Here is a 20,748-nt window from a genome sequence, read left to right as displayed (position 1 = left end):
TTTCTAAAGTGATAAGAGCCCGCCTAACTTACAGGTGCGTGTCTCCAGAAGGATGAGTTGGGCATAACGTACTGGTGACTGCAACGTATTGGTCACTACAATGGCAGTTTGCAAATTTCACTCGGCAGCATTCATTGCAGCTTGTTTCTGGAAAACACCCATGGAGTCAAAATTGTCACTACATCTGTAGATAAATTCCTAAAGAGGTATAATTTCCAAAATGGGGTCACTTGAGGGGGAATTCTACTCTTCTAACAATTAGAGGCACTGTATATGGAGTCTGCAAACTATTCTAGAAAAATCTGCTCTCCAGGAGGCAAATAGCGCTCCTAACCTCCCGAGTTTCTCCGTACAGCTAAGCAGTACTTTACAGCCACATATTAAATAGTGCCACATTCAGGATAAATTGTGGGACAAATTATCGGTGCCAGTTTTACCCACTTCTTGTGTGAAAATTTAAAATCTGGGGCTAAAACAAAATTTTGGTGATAAAAATGTACTTATTTTTTCTTCACTGCCTAATGGTGTAAAAGTCTGTGACACACCAGTGGTGCCAATATGATCACTGAATCCCTAGATGAATTCATTGAGAGGTGTAGTTTATAAAATGGGGCCACTTTTGGGGGATTCTGCTGTTCTGGCTCTCCCACTGGGTCATGGCACCCACAAACCATAACAGTGAAATCTGCACTATATTATGACGCTCCTCTTCCCTTCTGAGCTTTGCACTGTGCCTGAAAAATATTTCCCAATTACATGTAGGGTATTAGCACACTCAGGAAAAATGGACCCCAGTTTGTTGTAAAAAAAATTCCTATTAGCCCTTAGAAACATCAAAAAGTTGTGGCTAATGGTAAAAATGTAATTTATTCTTTCTTCACCGCTCAGTGGTATAAAATTCTGTGAGGCACATGTGGTGTCAATATGATCACCGCACCCCTAGACGAATTCATTGGGGAGTTCAGTTTGTAAAATGAATTCACATAAGGGGGATTTCTGTTGTTTTGGCACCTAGGGGTTCTGCCGATGTGACACGACCCCCTCAAACCAGTCGAGCAAAATCTTAACTCCAATATGGCAGCTTTTGAGCTTTGCACTGTGCCTCAAAAGTTTTATCCAACATATGGGGTATTGGCATACTCAGGAGAAATTGTTCAAATTGTATGGTGCAATTTCTCCTGTTACCCTTGTGAAAATAAAAAAATTGAGGCTAAAACAGCATTATTGTGGAGAAAATGTGATTTTTTTTATTGTCACGGTTCAATGTTATAAACTTCTGTGATGCACCTTGGGGTTCAAGGTACTCACCACACATATAAATACATTCCTTGAGGTGTATATTTTCCAAAATAGGGTCACTTGTGGGGGGTTTCCATTGTTTAGGAACATCAGGGGCTCTTCAAATGGGACATGGTGTCCGCTAATGATTCCAGCAAATTTTGCATTCTTAAAGTCAAATAACGCTCTTTCCAATTTCAAGCCCTGCAATGCGCCCAAACAGTAGTTTTCTCCCACATATGAGATACCAGTGTACTCAAAAGAAATAGCACAACAAATTGTATGCTGACATGTCTCCTACTACCCTTATGGAAATGCAAAGTTTTGGTGCTAAAATAACATTTCTGTTGGGAAAATGTGATTTTTTTTTATTCTCAACTTTATTTTTTGTTTTGTTAACTGTGTGAAAATAAAAAAATTGAGGTCGAAAGTTAATTTTTTAATGAAAAAAATTAAATGTTCATTTTTTTCCCACATTCCAAAAACTCCTGAATGGTTAATAAACTTCTTGAATGTGGTTTTGAGAACCTTAAGGGGTGCAGTTTTTAGAATGGTATAAGTTTTGAGTATTTTCTATCATATAGACCTCTCAAAGTCATTTCAAATGTGAGGTGGTCGCTAAAAAAATGGTTTTGTAAATTTTGTTGGAAATGGATAAACTGCTGGTCAACTTTTAACCCTTATAGCTTCCTAACTAAAAAAAATTGTTTCAAAAATTGTGGTAACGTAAAGTAGACATGTGGAAAAAGTTATTTAGTAACTACAGTGGGGAAAAAAAGTATTTAGTCAGCCACCAATTGTGCACGTTCTCCAACTTTAAAAGATGAGAGAGGCCTGTAATTGATGTCATAGGTTGACCACAACTATGAGAGTCAAAATGAAAAAACAAATTGAGAAAATCACCTTGCCTGATTTGGCAAGATTTATTTTTCACATTATGGTGGAAAATAAGTATTTGGTCACCTAAAAACATGTAAGATTTCTGGCTCTCACAGACCTGTAACTTCTTCTTTAAGAGGCTCATCTGTCCTCTACTCATTACCTGTAGTAATGGCACCTGTTTGAACTTGTTATCAGTATAAAAGACACCTGTCCACAACCTCGAACAGTCACACTCCAAACTCCACTATGGTGAAGACCAAAGAGCTGTCGGTGTACACCAGAAACAAAATTGTATCCCTGTATCAGGCTGGGAAGACTGAATCTCAATATGCAAGCAGCTTGGTGTGATGAAATCAACTGTGGGAGCAATAATAAGAAAATAGAAGACATACAAGACCACTGATAATCTCCCTCGATCTGGGGCTCCATGCAAAATCTCACCCTGTGGGTCAAAATGATCACAAGACCAGTACGCAAAAATCCCACAACCACATGGAGGGACCTAGTGAACGACCTGTATAGAGCTGGGACCACCATATCAAAAGCTACCATGAGTAACACACTATGCCACCAGGGACTCAGATCCTGCAGTGCGAGACGTGTCCCCCTGCTTAAACCAGTACATGTCCGGGCCCGTCTGAAGTTTGCTAGAGAGCATTTGGATTATCCAGAAGATCATTGGGAGAATGTCATATGGTCTGATGAAACCAAAGTAGAATAGTTTGGTAGAAACAAAACTTGACGTGTTTGGAGGAGAGAGAATGCTGAGTTGCATCAAAAGTACACCGTACCTACTGTAAAGCATGGAAGTGGCAACATCATGCTTTGGGGCTGTTTTTCTGCAAAGGGACCAGGACAACTGATCTGTTTACATGAAAGAATGAATGGGCCATGTATCGTGAGATTTTGAGTGCAAACCTCCTTCTATCAGCAAGGGCATTGAAGATGAAACGTGGATGGGTCTTTCAGCATGATAATGATCTCAAGCAAGCCACCAGGGCAACAAAGGAGTGGCTTCGTAAGAAGCATATGAAGGTCCCGGAGTGGCTTAGCCAGTCTCCAGATCTCAACCCCATAGAAAACCTTTGGAGGGATTTGAAAGTCTGTGTTGCCCAGCAACAGGCCCAAAACATCACTGCTTTAGAGGAGATGTGTATGAAGGAATGGGCCAACATACCACCAACAGTGTGGGCCAACCTTGTGAAGACTTACAGAAAATGTTTGACCTCCGTCATTGTCAACAAAGGATATATAACAAAATATTGAGATTAACTTTTGTTAATGACCAAATACTTATTTTCCTCCATAATTTGAAAAATAAACCTTGCCAGATCATACAAGGTGATTTTCTGCATGTGTTTTCTCATTTTGACTCTCATAGTTGTGGTCTATCTATGATGTCAATTACAGGCCTCTCTAATCTTTTTAAGTGGGAGAACTTGCACAATTGGTGGCTGACCAAATTCTTTTTTTCCCCACTGTATTTTGTGTGACACATCTCTTTGATTTAAGAGCATAACAAATCAAAATTTGAAAATTGCAAAACTTTCACCAAATTTGTTTTTTTTTCACAAATAAACGCAAGTCATATTGAAGAAATTTTAGCACTATCATGAAATACAATATGTAATGAAATAAAAACAATCTCAGAATCACTGGGATCCATTGAAGCGTTCAAGAGTTATGGCCTTATATTGTGACAGTGGTCAGAATTCTAAAAATTGGCCTGGTCATTAACGTGCAAAAGTGCAAACCACCTTAAAGAGTTTAAACACTCCCCCACCATAGATTATAATAACATCCCCCACATGCACCCATTTTGCATAATTATGCACATTTCATCAAAATCTATCAGCACATCCTCCATCCTAAAAGACCCAGATCACGGCTGCTCCACATTGCGGCATTCCATACATAACCAGAACAGTGCTGCCACCAGTTTGACACAACCAGATGCACATAGAGCAGGGGCCATCAGACAGCAGCGCTCATCAAGCTGAAGACTAATGTATGACTGATCAGCCTGACCTGGTGTCACAACCATGGGCAATGCCCTCTCCCCAGCCACGAGTGCAGGGCTCCAGCAGGAAGCATGAAGAGGGGTCTTGACTGCATCTTAGTCACTCTGATGTAGTGCGGCTGTAGATTTACTCCTCTCAGTCCTCTCTATATAAAATCCCACCCTGCAGAACAGTGCTTCTCGGCTTCTCTAGACACAGCCTCCATCTGCAGTACATCACTCCTCACCCCCTGTTTACAGCCTCCATCTGCAATACATAGTCCTTAGCCTATATATTTGTAGCCTCCTTCTGCAGGACATCACTCCTCAGACTCTATATACCGCCTCCATCTGCAGTACATCACTCCTTGGACCATACATACAGCGTTCATCTGCAGTACATTACTCCTCGCCCCCTGTTTACAGCCTCCATCTGCAATACATATTCCATCTGCAGGACATCACTCCTCAGACTTTGTGTACAGCCTTCATGTGCAGTACATTCTCATCACCCCATGTATACAGCCTTCATGTGCAGTTCATTCTCCTCAGGCCCTGCATACATACACAGCCTCCCTCAGTTCCTTCCTTTGCTCCTCTTCGACAAGCAGGAAGAGATGTATTTAATTTTACAGCACCAGCAGTTCCACACAGTGCCTCCAAGTGCCGCCCAGTATCAGCAGTGATGTACCTTGCATGTAATCCCCTGCAGTCATATCACAGTAGCATCTTACAGATTGTGGTGTGATTGCATATGATTTCATGCGAGGTACAGGTCTATTGAGGCACTGGGTGACCCTGAACATTTACTAGGAGACCGACCCTGGGGGCATTTGCCCCTCTGCCCTAACAAAGCACGTCCTTCATGACGTTACTGTGCAATATTAGGATGTAGACTTCTATGTAGCATCAGGATTATGTAGACTTTTGTAAAGCATGTAGGGTTCCAGTGCCATGTATTTTCATGTGTGAGGCAAGATTAAGTCTGATGTGGGGCCCGGCCAAAATCTCAAGCCACGTGACACCCTTCAGAAACACAACAGAGCTGGTTGGTTGGACATTGTAGGGATTCTACTCGCTTAGGTGCGATGGTAGACAGTCAGGAGGCAGGTTCCCTTAAAGTTCATGCGGTTTATTACGTCATAAACCAAACAGCACATCACCAAAATAAACAGCCTTCAGTTCAGGAGACAAAGTAACATCGAATGTCCTTTCCTTCAGGCTCAGTCTGCGAGCCTCAGCACACACAGGAGGTGTATACTCCCTCACATACAGCTGCTTGGTTCAAGAGCAAGCCACATTATAAGAGTGTAGCCACACCCACGAACCCAGCAGCTGACTGGTCACATGACTGTGACCTCACCACAGGTCCTTCAAAACAATAATAATACAGCAATATTTGTTATGCCTTACATTATGGAGACAAGCCATTTATGAGCCACATATCTCCCATCGATTACACGACCCTTAGCCCTGCCACATACCTCCCCCTCTGCCTAAAACCGTGGGGCTTGGCACTTTCACCAACTAGGCAAGGGATTCTGGAGAGGGCATTGGCATTCCCATGTAGCTTCCTGGCCCTATGCTCTACATGGTAGCTGAAGTCTTGTAGGGCTAAGAACCAGCTGGTGACTGTAGCATTCTTACCCTTTGTTTCCCTCATCCACCTGAGTGGGCCATGGACGGATATTAATCTAAACTTCCGTCCCACTAGGTAGTACCGTAATGTATCCACTGCCCATTTTATGGCCAAACACTCCCTCTCTGCAACTGAGTAATTTTGCTCACAAGAAGTCAACTTCCTACATATCTCTTGGGAAAGGACTGCTTCTACCCCAACATCTGAGGCATCTGTCTGGAGGACAAATTCACGTTTAAAGTCTGGGGCCACCAAAATGGGTTGCTTACAAAGAGCTCCCTTCATTTCTTGGAAGGCTGACTCTGCTACATCGGACCATCTGACCATCACTGACTTTGTCCCCTTAAGCAGATGAGTTAGAGGTGCAGCCATTGTGGCGAAGTTTGGGATGAACCTCCTGTAATATCCCACAATCCCCAGGAAGGCTTTGACTTGCTTCTTTGACAGAGGTCTCGGCCATGTTTGAATTGCCTCCACTTTATTGATTTGGGGTTTGATCTCGCCACGCCCCACTACATATCCAAGGTACTTGGCTTCCTCCTTACCCAAGGCACACTTTTTCGGGTTTAGTGTAAACCCTGCCTCCCTTAGAGCGTCAAACACTGCTTGGACCTTTTCCAGGTGAGACTCCCAGTCCGTGGTAAAGATGACGACATCATCCAGGTACGCAGCAGCGTATAGCTTATGAGGTGCAAGGATTCTATCCATAGCCATCTGGAAGGTTGCCGGAGCTACCTGCAGGCCAAACGGCATCCAGACATACTGGAAGCACCCGTCTGGTGTGGAGAATGCCATATTCTCTTTGGCTTCCTGTGCCATGGGGATCTGCCAGTATCCCTTTGTCAGATCCAAAGTGGTTATATACCTGGCAGGTCCAAGTCTCTCAATGAGCTCATCAACGCGTGGCATGGGATAAGCGTCGAACTTGGAGACCTCATTCAGCTTCTGGTAATCGTTGCAGAACGTCCATTCATCATCAGGTTTGGGACCAGGACAATCGGGCTCAACCAGCCGCTCTTGGATTCCTCAATGACCCCGAGTTTCAACATACGCTGCACCTCCTTGGAGATTACCTCTCCCCGGGCCTCAGGAATACGATATGGTTTCACGTTCACCTGCACATGTGGCTCGGTCAGAACTTCAAGCTCCACCACCTTCGTGCACCCCTGCAACTCTGAGAACAGGTCCCTGTTTTTCTGGAGTAAATCTCGGCACTGCTGTTTCTGGGCCTTCGATAGTGTCTCCACTATGGTAACCGCTCCAACCTCCCCTTCTAGGTTGCCCAGCAAGCATGGAGTTACCGCTGGCTCTCTATCTCGCCACGGCTTGATGAGGTTGACATGGTAAACCTGGAATGGCTTCTGTCTTGGTGGATCTTGTAGTTTATGTCACCCAGCTTCTCCACCACCTCATATGGCCCTTGCAACTTGGCCAAGAACTTACTCTCCACCGTCAGGATTAGCACAAGAACTCGGTCTCCTGGATTGAACTGCCTCACTCTGACTGATCGGTTGTAGACCCTGGCCTGAGCCTCTTGTGCCTGGCGGAGATGTTCTTTAACAATGGGCATCACCTTCGCAACCCTCTGCTGCCTCAGTGCCACATGCTCAATGATGCTTCTGTGGGGCGTGACTTCGGCTTCCCAGGTTTCCTTGGCTATATCTAGGAGACCTCGCGGATGCTGGCTGTACAGAAGCTCAAAGGGCGAGAACCCCGTGGAGGCCTGGGGAACTTCACGGATAGAAAACAGTAAATACGGTAAGAGACAATCCCAGTCTCTACCATCTTAATCTATGACTTTTTTCAGCATGCTCTTCAGTGTCTTGTTAAACCTCTCAACAAGGCCATCTGACTGCGGATGGTACACTGACGTCCTCAACTGGGAGATTTGCAAGACTCTGCACAATTCCCTCATCACCTTGCTCATAAAAGGTGTCCCCTGGTTGGTCAGGATCTCCTTCGGCAAACCCGTCCGGGAAAACACATGGACGAGCTCGCTGGCTATACTCTTCGCGGAGGAGTTTCTCAGGGGAATGGCCTCAGGATAGCGTGTGGCATAGTCCAGGATGACTAATATATACTGATGGCCCAGAGCTGATTTAACTAAGGGACCGACCAAGTCCATGGCAATTCTCTCAAATGGCACCTCAATAATGGGCCGGGGCACAAGAGGGTTCCGAAAATGAGATGTGGGGGCAGTTAACTGACATGTCGGGCAGGACCTGCAATAGTTTGCTATTTCCCAGTGACACCCAGGCCAACAGAACCTCTGTACAATCCGTTCCTGCATTTTTTCCACCCCCAGGTGTCCCCCCATGATGTGTGAATGGGCCATGTCCAACACTTCCGTCTATAGGGGCCTGGTACTAGTAACTGCTCTACCACCTCCTCCCTTATTTTTGTGACCCGGTACAACAATTCCCCACGCAACATAAAATAGGGAAACCTTGTGTCTGCTCCCGGCTTTTGTGCAACCCCATTAATGACAGTGACATTGTTAAAGGCTTCCCTCAGCGTGGGGTCCCTATGTTGGGCAGTCCCAAAATTCTCCCCGGCCACCCCTAACTCCGGGATGTCAGGTACAGGGGACCCTTCCTCTTCATCCCCAACAAGGACACATAAAGGAAACCCGTCTGCCTCTGGTGGTGGCGATACCTCATTATGGTGGATTGGTTCCCTGCTCTTGTTAGCACACTCAGAACCCTTCCCCCACAGATGCCAAAACAGACAGAAATCCCGGCCAATAATTATAGGATGCAACAAATCTCAAACAACGCCAACTTCATGCGACTCGGTGCCATGCGCCGTTTCAATGTTCACCCTGGCCATAGGGTAGTCCTTTGCATCGCCATGTATGCACCGAACGCCAATCTTTTTACCCGGGAGTATGTTGAGAGGAAAACTGGCCCTCACAAGGGTCACCAGGCTCCCGGAGTCTAGAAGCGCCATTGCTGCTCGCCCATTCACCTTCATGGGACACGCTTGTGGCCCCTCGTTAGGTGGTGAATTCACACTGCAAGCAGAATATGCGTAGTATGAACTACGGCGTCCCATGCTGCAGTCCATCTGCTCGGGGGACTGGGAACAATGGGCAGCTATATGTCCAGGCCGGTGGCACTTCCAGCAAATAATATCACCCGTGGGGACCTTGTGCACAGCCTCCCCTGCCCCTTTTGACCTTGGACGCGCCCCCCCTTTTTGGGACTCCGCCCCCTGCTGGGACTCCCAATATGGAATGGGCTGCTTCCCCAAGGAACCTTCCATCCCCTGGTATCTCTCGACCAGCCCAACCAATTCATCTGCATTTTGGGGATCACCCTGGGCAACCCATGTCTGCAGGGGTCTCGGCAGAGAACGCACAAACCGATCCATGACCAGTCGCTCTACCATCTGTGCCGGGGAAGACGACTCTGGCTGCAGCCATTTCTGGACCAGGTGCAAAAGGTCGAACATTTGGGAGCGCGGCGGTTTGTCCCGGTGATAGGCCCAGCGATGAACTCGCTGTGCCCTGGTAGTCATTGTTACCCCCAAGCGTGCGAGAATTTACGCTTTTAATTTGGGATACTCTCTGGCGTCTTGTACAGTCAGGTCAAAGTACGCCTTCTGGGCTCCCCCATTAGGTATGGGGCCAGTACCTCTGCCCACCGCTCTGGCTGAAGTTTTTCCCTCTCAGCCACCCTCTCAAACACCGTCAGGAAGGCCTCCACATCATCCTCAGGGGTCATTTTTGGCAATGCGCGCCTTACCGCCTTCGTGACGTGGGTGGCATCAGCCGGACCTGGGGTTGGGGCGCTCGTCCTGCCCTCCTGGATGGCGGTTACCAGAAGCTGCATCAGCTGCCGTTGCTACTGCTGGCTCTGCTGCCATTGCTCCTGCTGGCTCTGCTGGAGCTGCTGTAAGAACAGCTGTAGGCCTCCTGTTGCTGTGACTGGGCCTGGACCAGGTGTTTCAGGAGGTCCTCCATTATAACGGGTAGAGCTTGCTGCCTCGCTGAAAACTTTACCCAGGACATGCAGCAACGGTCTCAAGTCTCTGCTGGGAACCCTGCCCGCACGTCTAACACCAATTGTAGGGATACTACTCGCTTAGGTGCGACGGGAGACAGTCAGGAGGCAGTTTCCCTTAAAGTTCATGCGGTTTATGACGTCATAAACCAAACAGCAAGTCACCAAAATAAACAGCCATCAGTTCAGGAGACAAAGTAACATCGAATGTCCTTTCCTTCAGGCTCAGTCCGCGAGCCTCAGGCACACAGGAGGTGTATACCCCCCTCTCATACAGCTGCCTTGTTCATGAGCAGGCCACATTATAAGGGTGTAGCCACACCCACGAACCCAGAAGCTGACTGGTCACATGACTGTTGCCTCACCACAGGTCCTTCAAAACAATAATAATACAGCAATATTTGTTATGCCTTACATTATGGAGACGAGCCATTTATGAGCCACATATCTCCCATCGATTACACGACCCTTAGCCCTGCCACAACATACACATGGCTATCTATACTGAAGTATATTTGAGTTAAGGGGACATATGAGACAGGATCTATTTTTTAGAGAAATGGGGGTCCCAGAGGAGAGTCTGATAGATGCTGATTATGTGCCGGCACGTGAGGTGAGTATTGTTTTTTTATTTTATGAGGACCAAACATTTAGTTCTAGAAGGGTTGTCCTAGTAGTGGACAACGCCTTTAATTAGAAAATACTGGGCCACATAGAAAATTTTGGAAAAGAGCCCTACCACTTATACATTATTTTGGATCTTCACAGTTATTTTGAAAAGGATTTTTTTTCCCTGTAGGCCCCTTGATACATACCTGGCTGTACTTTGAGTTTTTTTCTGCTTTAATAGACATATCATTTAGATTATATGTTTTGTTATTTTATACTGAAGGGTTTGAAGTTCCTTCACCACCGGGAAGTTGCTCATGGACGTCTGAAGTCTAGAAACTGTGTAGTAGATGGTAGATTTGTCCTTAAAGTGACAGATCACGGTGTTAATGAACTGTATGAAGCTCAAAGACTAACTGGAAATGAATCCAGACCTGAAGGTAACTCTCTGAGATGTAAATGTGTCCTATATTTTCTAATGCACCAAGTGTTTTATATTTTCATCACTTCATAAAGTTTGTTACCATTTTAGATCTTTTTTGGACAGCCCCAGAACTCTTACGCGACCCAGTTGCATGTCATAAAGGTTCATATCGTGGAGATGTGTATGGCTTTGCCATTATAATGCAGGAAGTTATTATACGAGGGACTCCTTATTGTATGCTGGAACTTACTGCAGAGGGTAAGAACACTAATATATTGCATTTCTTCTTCTCTTAAATCAATCTTTTCCAAAAATTTTTACAGATTTTTTTCCGATATTCCTTGCAGATATAATACGTAAGGTACGCCGCCCTCCTCCACTTTGCCGTCCATCGGTATCTCTAGACCAAGCCCCTCCTGAATGTATTCATTTAATGAAACAGTGTTGGAGCGAGCATCCAGATAGAAGACCGAACATAGATCAGATTTTTGATCAGGTGAGGATTGAATAGAAATGTGAACACCCATGAGATCACTGGATTATATACTGCCTACAAACATCTCACTGTGGACAATGACACCTGATGAGGGCCTTCTAGCACCTCTGGACACTTGTTTCTGGAAAACATTTTTTATTAGTTGCAAGATTTGGTTTACAGCCTCAGACCCTCCACTTGATGTATAGACTTATGATATATACATATGATATAATGTTGTTTATTAAAGAAGCGCAAATCTTCCAAATCTAATTTTTTTTATGGTTCACTTCATGAGAACCTAGATGTCTTGCCACCATTTCACTGACTTTTAGAGGGCAGAGAGGTTGAAAAAAAAGAAAAATTTATACTCACCACCTGAACCCAGTCCTTTTTGCAGCTTCCTTCAGCCCCTTCTTTACATCTCCACGGCACTTGAGTTCCTCATTTTCCATGTCAATCAGCAATGCCAGTGTTAGAAGACAAATTCAGGGATCAAGTTTTGCTTAAAACCCAAAGTTTAAATCATACATAGACAGCCTGCTTCTTTCTTGAGGTTTTGTCAGAGAAATATGATCTATTGAAAGTCACCCCACAAAACAGGCTATAGCTTTTCTTACCCACGGGAGATTTCTGGTCTCTTTGAGCTCACCCTTGGACACCAACTTTACAGTTTGACAGATGTGGCGCTCTCATGACTTTAGAGGTCCACTCAAAACTTGAAGCTAGGCCAGAGGGAGCTGTGCAGAGGGACTAGATAGTGACTGCAGTGGTAGAGAGGTCAGTATTATTTTGAAAACATTTCTTTCAATTACTATTATTATGATGTCATAGAATTATAAGTCTCATTTTATTCACATTGGATAAATTCAATGCGAATTAAATTTTCTGGCCAAATTTGAATTAAAACAAATTAATTTATACTGTTTACTAGAGTCAAACTCTTCAATTTTTGTGTCTCAAGCCTTGATATCGCCTATCTACAATCCAGGACTGCAAAATGCCCAACAGTATTCTTCTTATATAAACTGAATTCATTATCTTTCCCATGTCATTATATCGCGCTACTAGAAATACTGTATTTTGCAGATTATAAAATGCAGCCGACTATAAGATGCCCCCTAAATTTTGGGAGGAAAATAGGATTTTTAAAAAAAAATAAAATGGAGGTGTGTCTAATAATCTGCTTTTACGGGAGGCTGGTATGAGATGGTATTCGGTGAAAGTAGGAGTGGAGCAATGCTGCCGGCCCAAGAATTTTAGGTGGCAGTGTACATTTTGTGTAAGCCCAAAGCCCCCAGAAAAATGGCAGCTGGAGCCGATGCATGCGCAATTGAGATCTCAGTAGATGAGATCTCGGTGCCGAGATCTTAATCTGAACTTGCGCCCCCTCCTGCGGCCTGTTTTCTTGAGTCCACAGCATTGAAAGTCATGGAAATTGTAGGGGCATCAGGATTTCACAAAATGTCTTTTGCCTGTGACCTTCTGACCACCCCTCCTATCAGCCTGGGACCCACAGCATCACCCCACTCCTGTCGCCGCTGGCAGAAGCTTCCTGAAGCAGCGACCCTGGGACTCCTCTCTCCCCCAGCCAGTAAGCTACATTTAGATTATAAGATGCACCCCCATTTCCTCCCTAAATTTTGGGGAAATAAAGTTCATCTTATAATTTTGAAAAATATAGTAATTAGCACTGTAGATGACTCCACACTTTCTTCTGTTTCATACGTTTCCTTTTTCAGGATAACCTTTATTCTGCCTGTAGCTCAGAACACATACAAACCTTCAACCTTCCTGCTTTATCCATTTCTAACATTTTCTTAAATCTTTAATTTACTTTGAGTCATCAAACATACTTGTATCTGCTATCATTATCTCCCATCCACACTACAACATCCATTTTGTGGCCTTGTTTCTAACATTCTTACCCCACTCAAGTCAACTTAAGCTCTCCCTTTGTTGCTCTTCTGCATCTCTTTTCTACCAGTTCCTTCACAGGCTACCGAATGCCAAGCAGACTATCTAAAACCTGCATCCTCTGTTCATCTCTGTGATAATCTTCTGATGCTTTCCTACTACTCTCTGGTTGACAAATCTATTCCCCTTATATAGCCTTCCTTTTAACCAGTGTCAGCACATGTGCAGTCTCCACTCCCTAACCTGTACTCTTCATACATCTCTGCCCTAATCTTCTGATATCTCCTCATATTTAATCTCTGGTCCTCACTTAATCAGGTTTTTCCTCCATGTTCTGAAATTTATTGTCCAAATGAGACTCTCTACAACAATCTAAACCCTTGAATGAAACCAGAAATCAACTATTTTTCCAATTAACTTGTTGTGTTGAAAAACATTCACCCACACTTACTTTTTCAACATAAAATATATGTTTCCGCAGGCAGAATACTTTCTCCTCAATACCAGTTTGTCAACCAGTAGGTTCAGGTTTGTGGATAGAGATGAGCAAATCACGTCAAAGATAATACAATTTCAACAAATATTTGGAATTACCAGAAACAAATTATTTTTTACAATTCACTTACATCCATAAAAATAGTAATTGGCAACCATTTTGCTAAATTTAAGATAGTTGTGAAGGAGTTATGAAAAATAATAATTATATTTCGTCGGCCCTTACCTGTCCTCCACTTGGTCATTCCACTTCAATCTTTATTCATAGGCTGCCGGTTTTCGTTGAGCCAAAGGTCCTGTTGAGTCTTTGTTGCTTCTAGCACCCACAACGCCTTTTAACCCCTTAATGTCCAATGACGGACAGCTGAACAGCTGACATGTGCCCGCAATAGGCGCGAGCGGAATCGCCGTCCGCCCGCGCCTATTAACTAGTTAAATGCCGCTGTCAAAGCTGACAGTGGGCATTTAAATAGCATTTCCGGCCGCCGGGCCGGAAATGACCTCATCGCCAACCCCCGTCACGTGATCGGGGGTCGGCGTCATGTTGCCTGGACAACCAGAGGTCTCTATGAGACCTCTATGGTTGTTCCAGGCATATGGCTTTCAGCGCCACCCGGTGGTCGGCACTGAAAGCACAGCAGTAAATCTGCTACATATGGGCGATCTTCTCATCGCCCATATGTAGCAGAGCCGATCGGGTTGTGCAAGCTTCTAGCCTCCTATGGAGGCTATTGAAGCATGCCAAAAGTAAAAAAAAAAAAATGTTTAAAAATAAAAAAAATTAAAAAAACCTAAAAGTTCAAATCACCCCCCTTTCGCCCCAATCAAAATAAAACAGTAAAAAAAAAATCCCGCATACACATATTAGGTATCGCCATGTTCAGAATCGCCCGATCTATCAATAAAAAAAAGCATTAACCCGATCGCTAAACGGCGTAGCGAGAAAAAAATTCAAAACGCCAGAATTACGTTTTTTTGGTCACCAAGACATTGCATTAAAATGCAATAACGGGCGATCAAAAGAACGTATCTGCACAGAAGTGGTATCATTAAAAACGTCAGTCCGGCATGGAAAAAATAAGCCCTTACCCGACCCCAGATCATGAAAAATGGAGACGCTACGGGTCTCGGAAAATTGCGCAAATTTTTTTTTTTTCTTTAGCAAACTTTGGAATTTTTTTTCACCACTTAGATAAAAGAGGACATAGACATGTTTGGTGTCTATGAACTCGTAATGACCTGGAGAATCATAGTGGCAGGTCAGATTTAGCATCTAGTGAACCTAACAAAAAAGCCAAGCAAAAAACAAGTGTGGGATTGCACTTTTTTTGCAATTTCACCGCACTTGGAATTTTTTTCCCATTTTCGAGTACACAATATGGTAAAACCAATGATGTAATTTAAAAGTACAACTCGTCCCACAAAAAATTAGCCCTCACATGGCCATATAAACGGAAAAATAAAAAAGTTATGGCTCTGGAAAGAAGGGGAGGGAAAAATGAAAATGTAAAACCAAAAATACCCCTGGTCGTTAAGGGGTTAACATCATGATGTTATTGCCTGACAAATATCAACAATGTCTCATGGACCAAGTCAGTCTAGGCTTCATGCCACATCTTGATGTGAGTTGGTCTACGATGTCACAAAGATCTATTGGGTGTTGAAGACCTGCGGTAGCCATGGCAGGAAGATCAGCCATGATGTCACATAAGGCCTAGACTGACTAGGCTTCACTTAACATGATGACACTCATTTGGCCACAATGGCATGAAGCCACAAACTCTGGTGAAGAAGAACAGTTGGATGTAAATGAAGACTGAACACTCAAGGACCAAGTGGGAAGCTGTGCAGCCAATGTGATGGCTGGGAAGAGGTGAGTATTGATTTATTTTATTATTTTCTCCTTACAGTTAACTCACACTAAGATCAGGAGAGACCATAGAGCATAATAAGACATGTTTGACAAGTTTCATGACAATCAAATCTCCTAATTCCAGATTTGCTCATCACTATTTATGGTACATTCCTGTTTTTTCTTTATTATTTGTGATATGTGCAAAATTTAAGTAAAACAAATTAGAATTGAAACCCTTAAAATGTTCAAATAAGCTCATTCTATCCAATATTGAATTAACCTTTGTTTAGGCAAATGTCTTATTTGCTCTGTTTTCTTTTATTCTCAAACTTTCCTGTTTGGGTCACCATGTTTAGTTTAAGACGATAAACCGTGGACGCAAAACAAACATCATTGACTCAATGCTTCGAATGCTAGAGCAGTACTCGAGTAACTTGGAGGACCTAATCCGAGAAAGAACGGAAGAACTGGAGGTAGAAAAACAGAAAACAGACAAACTTCTCACTCAGATGCTTCCCCCGTAAGTGTTACTGATGTAATATGCAAAACAATTACAGATGAACTATTTGACATGATGTTATTGATGTAATATCCAGTGTTTTACTTTTGTGGTGCACTTTTCTTTTTTCAGATCTGTAGCTGAAGCTCTGAAGACAGGTGCTCCTGTAGAACCAGAGTACTTTGACCAAGTCACTATTTACTTTAGTGACATTGTAGGTTTCACAACCATCTCCTCCTTGAGTGATCCCATTGAAGTTGTGGACCTTCTCAATGATCTATACACATTATTTGATGCCATCATTGGATCTCATGATGTCTACAAGGTGGGGTGGAAGATTCAGCTTTTTTTATTATATGGTAAAGAGGCATTTCTAGGATTGTCATTTCTGTCTCCCTCTTGTAAAAGGTGGAGACCATTGGCGATGCCTACATGGTGGCATCTGGATTGCCTAAAAGAAATGGGACACGTCATGCAGCTGAAATTTCCAACATGTCTCTGGATATCCTAAGCTCTGTAGGGTCATTTAAAATGAGGCATATGCCTGAAGTGCCAGTCAAAATACGCATCGGGCTCCATTCTGGTGAGCAGAGATTCAACATGTTATAATCATGGGCAGTAGAGAAATGTGGATATGACGAGATTTGAATTTGCTAAAACTGCCAGATTTTACCAGGAAATTTGATACTCTCAAATGTATTCTCTGCAAATTGAATGTTCCTTAACATATTATGGGGATACAGGGAACCCACATTATAATAAATATAAGATTTAAATAAGAACAAAATAAAAAAAACAACAATCCCTCAATGCTCACCTCGACTGTTCACTATCCACCCTATGGTCCTCAGTATCTCTTTTTACCATCACTCCATACTGAAACCCTAAGCATCTTCATTCTAGGCTCGGACTACTGGTCTTGATTAGGCCTGGATTGTCCCTCCATATGCTCTGACATAACCTGAGTCTAATTTTGGCCAGAAGCCTCAGCTAGAATATGTGTCTGTCGTAAAGTCATGGCAGATGCTTTGATGTAACAATGTCACTGCGATTTTGCAATGCGCATATGAATAGACTTCCCGGACCTGGTCGCAGTCCTAAGTTCTGACCAAGCGTAAAGAGGCCTGTGGTTTCAATGCCCAGTAAGAATAGGTGGCAAAAAACATATGGGGGACAGCAGGCAGTGGAGGCAGTCAGACGGCCAGTGGTGAAGTTAAAATTAGTTTTTTTTTATTTTTCTTTTAACCTTTTGCTGGCATTCTGTGATTTAGCAAACTAGCAGCTGTCTTCTTACTGAATTTGCAAGGAGCAAATTCTGGAGAATACGGATTTTTGAGTAGAATTCAATTTTACTTGAATAAATTCAGTGCTTAAATAGGGACTTTCTGTTGTCTATAACTCGTACTTTGAATCTTACACCATCTCAAAAGACATACTGAAAGAGAATTTAGATGGTGAGACCCTGTGGGAACAATGATATTAATGTCTGTAAAGGGCTGTGGAGTATGATGGCGCTAAAAAGTAATAATAACGATAATAGAAATAATATTATTGTTTCTTTCACAGGGCCATGTGTAGCTGGAGTGGTTGGGCTCACAATGCCAAGATATTGCCTCTTTGGTGATACTGTCAATACTGCATCCCGTATGGAATCTACCGGGCTTCGTGAGTGTTCCTCTTGAAATATTCTTCTATAAAGATTTTCTAACCCTTTGTTTTTCAGCTATGACAATCAATGGATTAAAGATTTATGCATTCAAGCTAATTTATTAAATGCTTATATTCTTCACAACAGTCTATAATCCTTAGTATGTAACAAATAATAAATCTTAAGTTAAAGGTGATGTCAGTAGAGCACTTGATAGAATATATTGACTCCTGTCCCATTCATTCTAGCATATCGTATTCATGTCAATCTCAGCACTGTCAACATCTTGAATTCATTAAAAGAAGGATACAAGTTTGAAACACGGGGTAAAACTGAACTCAAGGTAAATGGTTATTTTTCCCTAGGTAGCTCAATCCTTACATGTTATTTTCATATGATTAACCATTAAACTTTGCTTGATTTGTAGGGAAAAGGTGTAGAAGATACGTTTTGGCTAGTAGGAAGAGAAGGATATGATAAACCTATACCCAAACCTCCTGATGTTGGGCCAGGGTAAGTATATCTCAATGGTTGTATTGGTCTTCCTCCTCAACCTGGTTTCTGAGTAAGGTTTCCCTCTCATATAATTTTTTGTGACTTGTTGGGGGATTGGTGTGGGGAGAGGTTGTAAGCAAACTCAATGAATATCAAGTATTTGTTGAAAGGATGCCTCTTGGGTGACGTTTTTTAGACATTTTAGTCATTTCTTACATGTGTGATTTTATACTGTTTTAGTAAAAATGCTATATGTGAACTCACCCTTAAGGAATACTCACAAATTTTAATAATCTATTAAACCTCAATAACCAATTCCGTTCATTCGAGGGGATGTGAAAGGTACAGGAAGAGCTAAGAAAGCAAAGCTTGACTCTATATGTATCTCTCATATACTTCACCTCTTCAGTAAAATGTATGGAGAATGTGACAGGTGAGAATTGATGAGTCACAGCCGAGTCTATATGATCTGTAAAACAGTGGCCTTAAGTGAGTTTACCATATAGGAGTAGTCTAGGATCAAACATTCGATGGACTTTCCTTAAAATGGGTCATCCATATCGAGTCCAACTCACTGCACTATAGAGGGAATTTCACAGAACTACGATCCATCAACTAGGTCAATAATCTTTGACTGCTGGTTGGGAGGCCTGAAAATTTTCTTACATTCCTGTCTAAGCATTCAGAGCTCCCTTTTTGATTAGCCATGTTGGCGCGATGTTGTGTCTATGTGTCATACCACAATGATGATGTTGCACTAGCCCAGGTAATCAGATGGGAAGCCAGGAATCCTAGGAGGTAAGTAGATTTGCAGGCTTCTCCTCCAGTGGCCACAAATTACTGACCTGGTTGATGGATTGGAGTTCTTCAAATTGATCCTCTCATTTGTACTCAGCACCTTAGTCTTCAACATTTTGGAAAAACTTTGTAATCTCGAGTTTAGCCATCAGACCTTTGAGCGCTTAAATGTTAGATGCTATATGTTAACTATGTATATGGCCTTGAGAACATCCTGATTTATTCCATTGAAGCAAAGATTTAAAAAGCCCAGTGGTATATTTGTCTCATGGCTTTCATAAAGTCAATTCCTTGTATACATAGTGATGCTATTCTTTCACTTCTACCCCTCACAGGGCGGGTAATCATGGAATCAGCCTTGATGAAATTCCCGAGAACAGGAGAAAGAAGCTTGAGAAGGAGAGAGACATAGTCAACAAGCAAAAAATGAAGTGATTGACTTGTCTTATGTCCGTGACTCTACCAACAAAAGCCTTTGGAGAATCATATGAACATAATGCGACTTTGTTAAAGTTATTTTTTTATGGAAACCATAACAATGACATCTTCTCATATGCTTTGACTTGATCGAATACAAGTCATGAATCCAAAGTTGACTTTGCCAGACATGTGACCCAAGTAGTCCTGTCTGATAACATGATTACCGAACTGCATTCCACTACTGTCTATCAAATGTGATGGTGCTCTTAGAAGCCCAATGACTATGTCTTCAAAGGAAGGACATCCTTCCCACCACATGGAAGTCATTCAGTAGAACAATGTAGATGTTCCTCTTTGAAGATAATCTAAGGCACATTTCTTTGTAAGATCGTTGAGCGCCCGGCATTCTGTATGGGGAGTCACTGGACTGAGTTTAGCTTTCATAATAATGAAGGACTTTTTAAGATGAGTTTATGAGACCACAATGGGTACATTGAAATAATGCATGGGGATCTAATAAAACAGATAGCAATTGAATCAAAGTGGAAAACTTCTTCAATATTGTTCACTATTACTTCAATGACCATATTTTCTTTATTCATGAGATGAACGGCCATCCATGACTTGGGTCCAGCACAACAAGAACTGCTCCTTTTCAGAAGTCTCTGTTTTGACTCAAGGAGGGGAATGGGGATCTCAAGTCTTAATTGGGCATATGGACTGTACTTGCCTTGATGAGACAACACATTTAAGGGGATATTCTCTTCCGGAAGCATAGCTTCTAGGTGACAAAATCTGCATAATACGTTGATGTATGATGAAACATGGTTCATTTTTGCTTTCTTAAAAAAGATAAAATGGTTCCCAGCCTCCAGAGAAAAATCACAGCCATATTAGACGTACACTACGGGCCCGTATATTTCTATGAGTGGTGTATTATGTAACTTGCACATAACTATATTAGTATTGTGAGCTGGAGGACACAAAGTGATTGTATTTTATTAAGATTTTGAGACTTTTTGGATGTAACTGGAAGTTTGTTAAAAGGTTGTCCTCGGATTATTCTGTACGTGACTTTGTAAATAAACCTGTCCAGCGGCAGTTACAGTGGGTATGGAAAGTATTCAGACTCCGTTAATTTCTTCACTCTTTGTTTCATTGCAGCCATTTGGTAAATTCAAAAAAGTTAATTTTTTTCTCATTAATGTACACTAATCTTGACTGAAAAAAAAACAGAAATGTAGAATTTTTTGTAAATGTATTAAAAAAGAAGAACTGAAATATCACATGGTCATAAGTATTCAGACCCTT

General features: G+C 42.6%; 1 protein-coding gene across 1 annotated transcript in view; it reads left to right on the top strand.

The window, feature by feature from the left end:
• Nucleotides 1–20,542, top strand: part of GUCY2D (guanylate cyclase 2D, retinal) — a 65,996-nt gene extending 45,454 nt beyond the window's left edge. Inside the window, exons 9-18 of the mRNA XM_073546816.1 lie at nucleotides 10,695–10,851; nucleotides 10,944–11,093; nucleotides 11,183–11,331; nucleotides 15,934–16,097; nucleotides 16,209–16,401; nucleotides 16,485–16,659; nucleotides 17,643–17,741; nucleotides 17,973–18,067; nucleotides 18,152–18,237; nucleotides 19,353–20,542. Of these exons, the coding sequence (XP_073402917.1) occupies nucleotides 10,695–10,851; nucleotides 10,944–11,093; nucleotides 11,183–11,331; nucleotides 15,934–16,097; nucleotides 16,209–16,401; nucleotides 16,485–16,659; nucleotides 17,643–17,741; nucleotides 17,973–18,067; nucleotides 18,152–18,237; nucleotides 19,353–19,452 (1,368 nt within the window). The 3' untranslated portion in view covers nucleotides 19,453–20,542. The remainder of the gene's footprint in view (nucleotides 1–10,694; nucleotides 10,852–10,943; nucleotides 11,094–11,182; nucleotides 11,332–15,933; nucleotides 16,098–16,208; nucleotides 16,402–16,484; nucleotides 16,660–17,642; nucleotides 17,742–17,972; nucleotides 18,068–18,151; nucleotides 18,238–19,352) is intronic.
• The last annotated feature ends 206 nt before the right edge of the window (nucleotides 20,543–20,748 follow it).

This window comes from Dendrobates tinctorius, unplaced genomic scaffold, assembly GCF_039654945.1.
Source record: "Dendrobates tinctorius isolate UK_male_01 unplaced genomic scaffold, ASM3965494v1 ptg000151l, whole genome shotgun sequence".
In the NCBI taxonomy this organism is placed as follows: Eukaryota; Metazoa; Chordata; class Amphibia; order Anura; family Dendrobatidae; genus Dendrobates; species Dendrobates tinctorius.
This window is presented reverse-complemented; position numbering and strand designations above follow the sequence as displayed.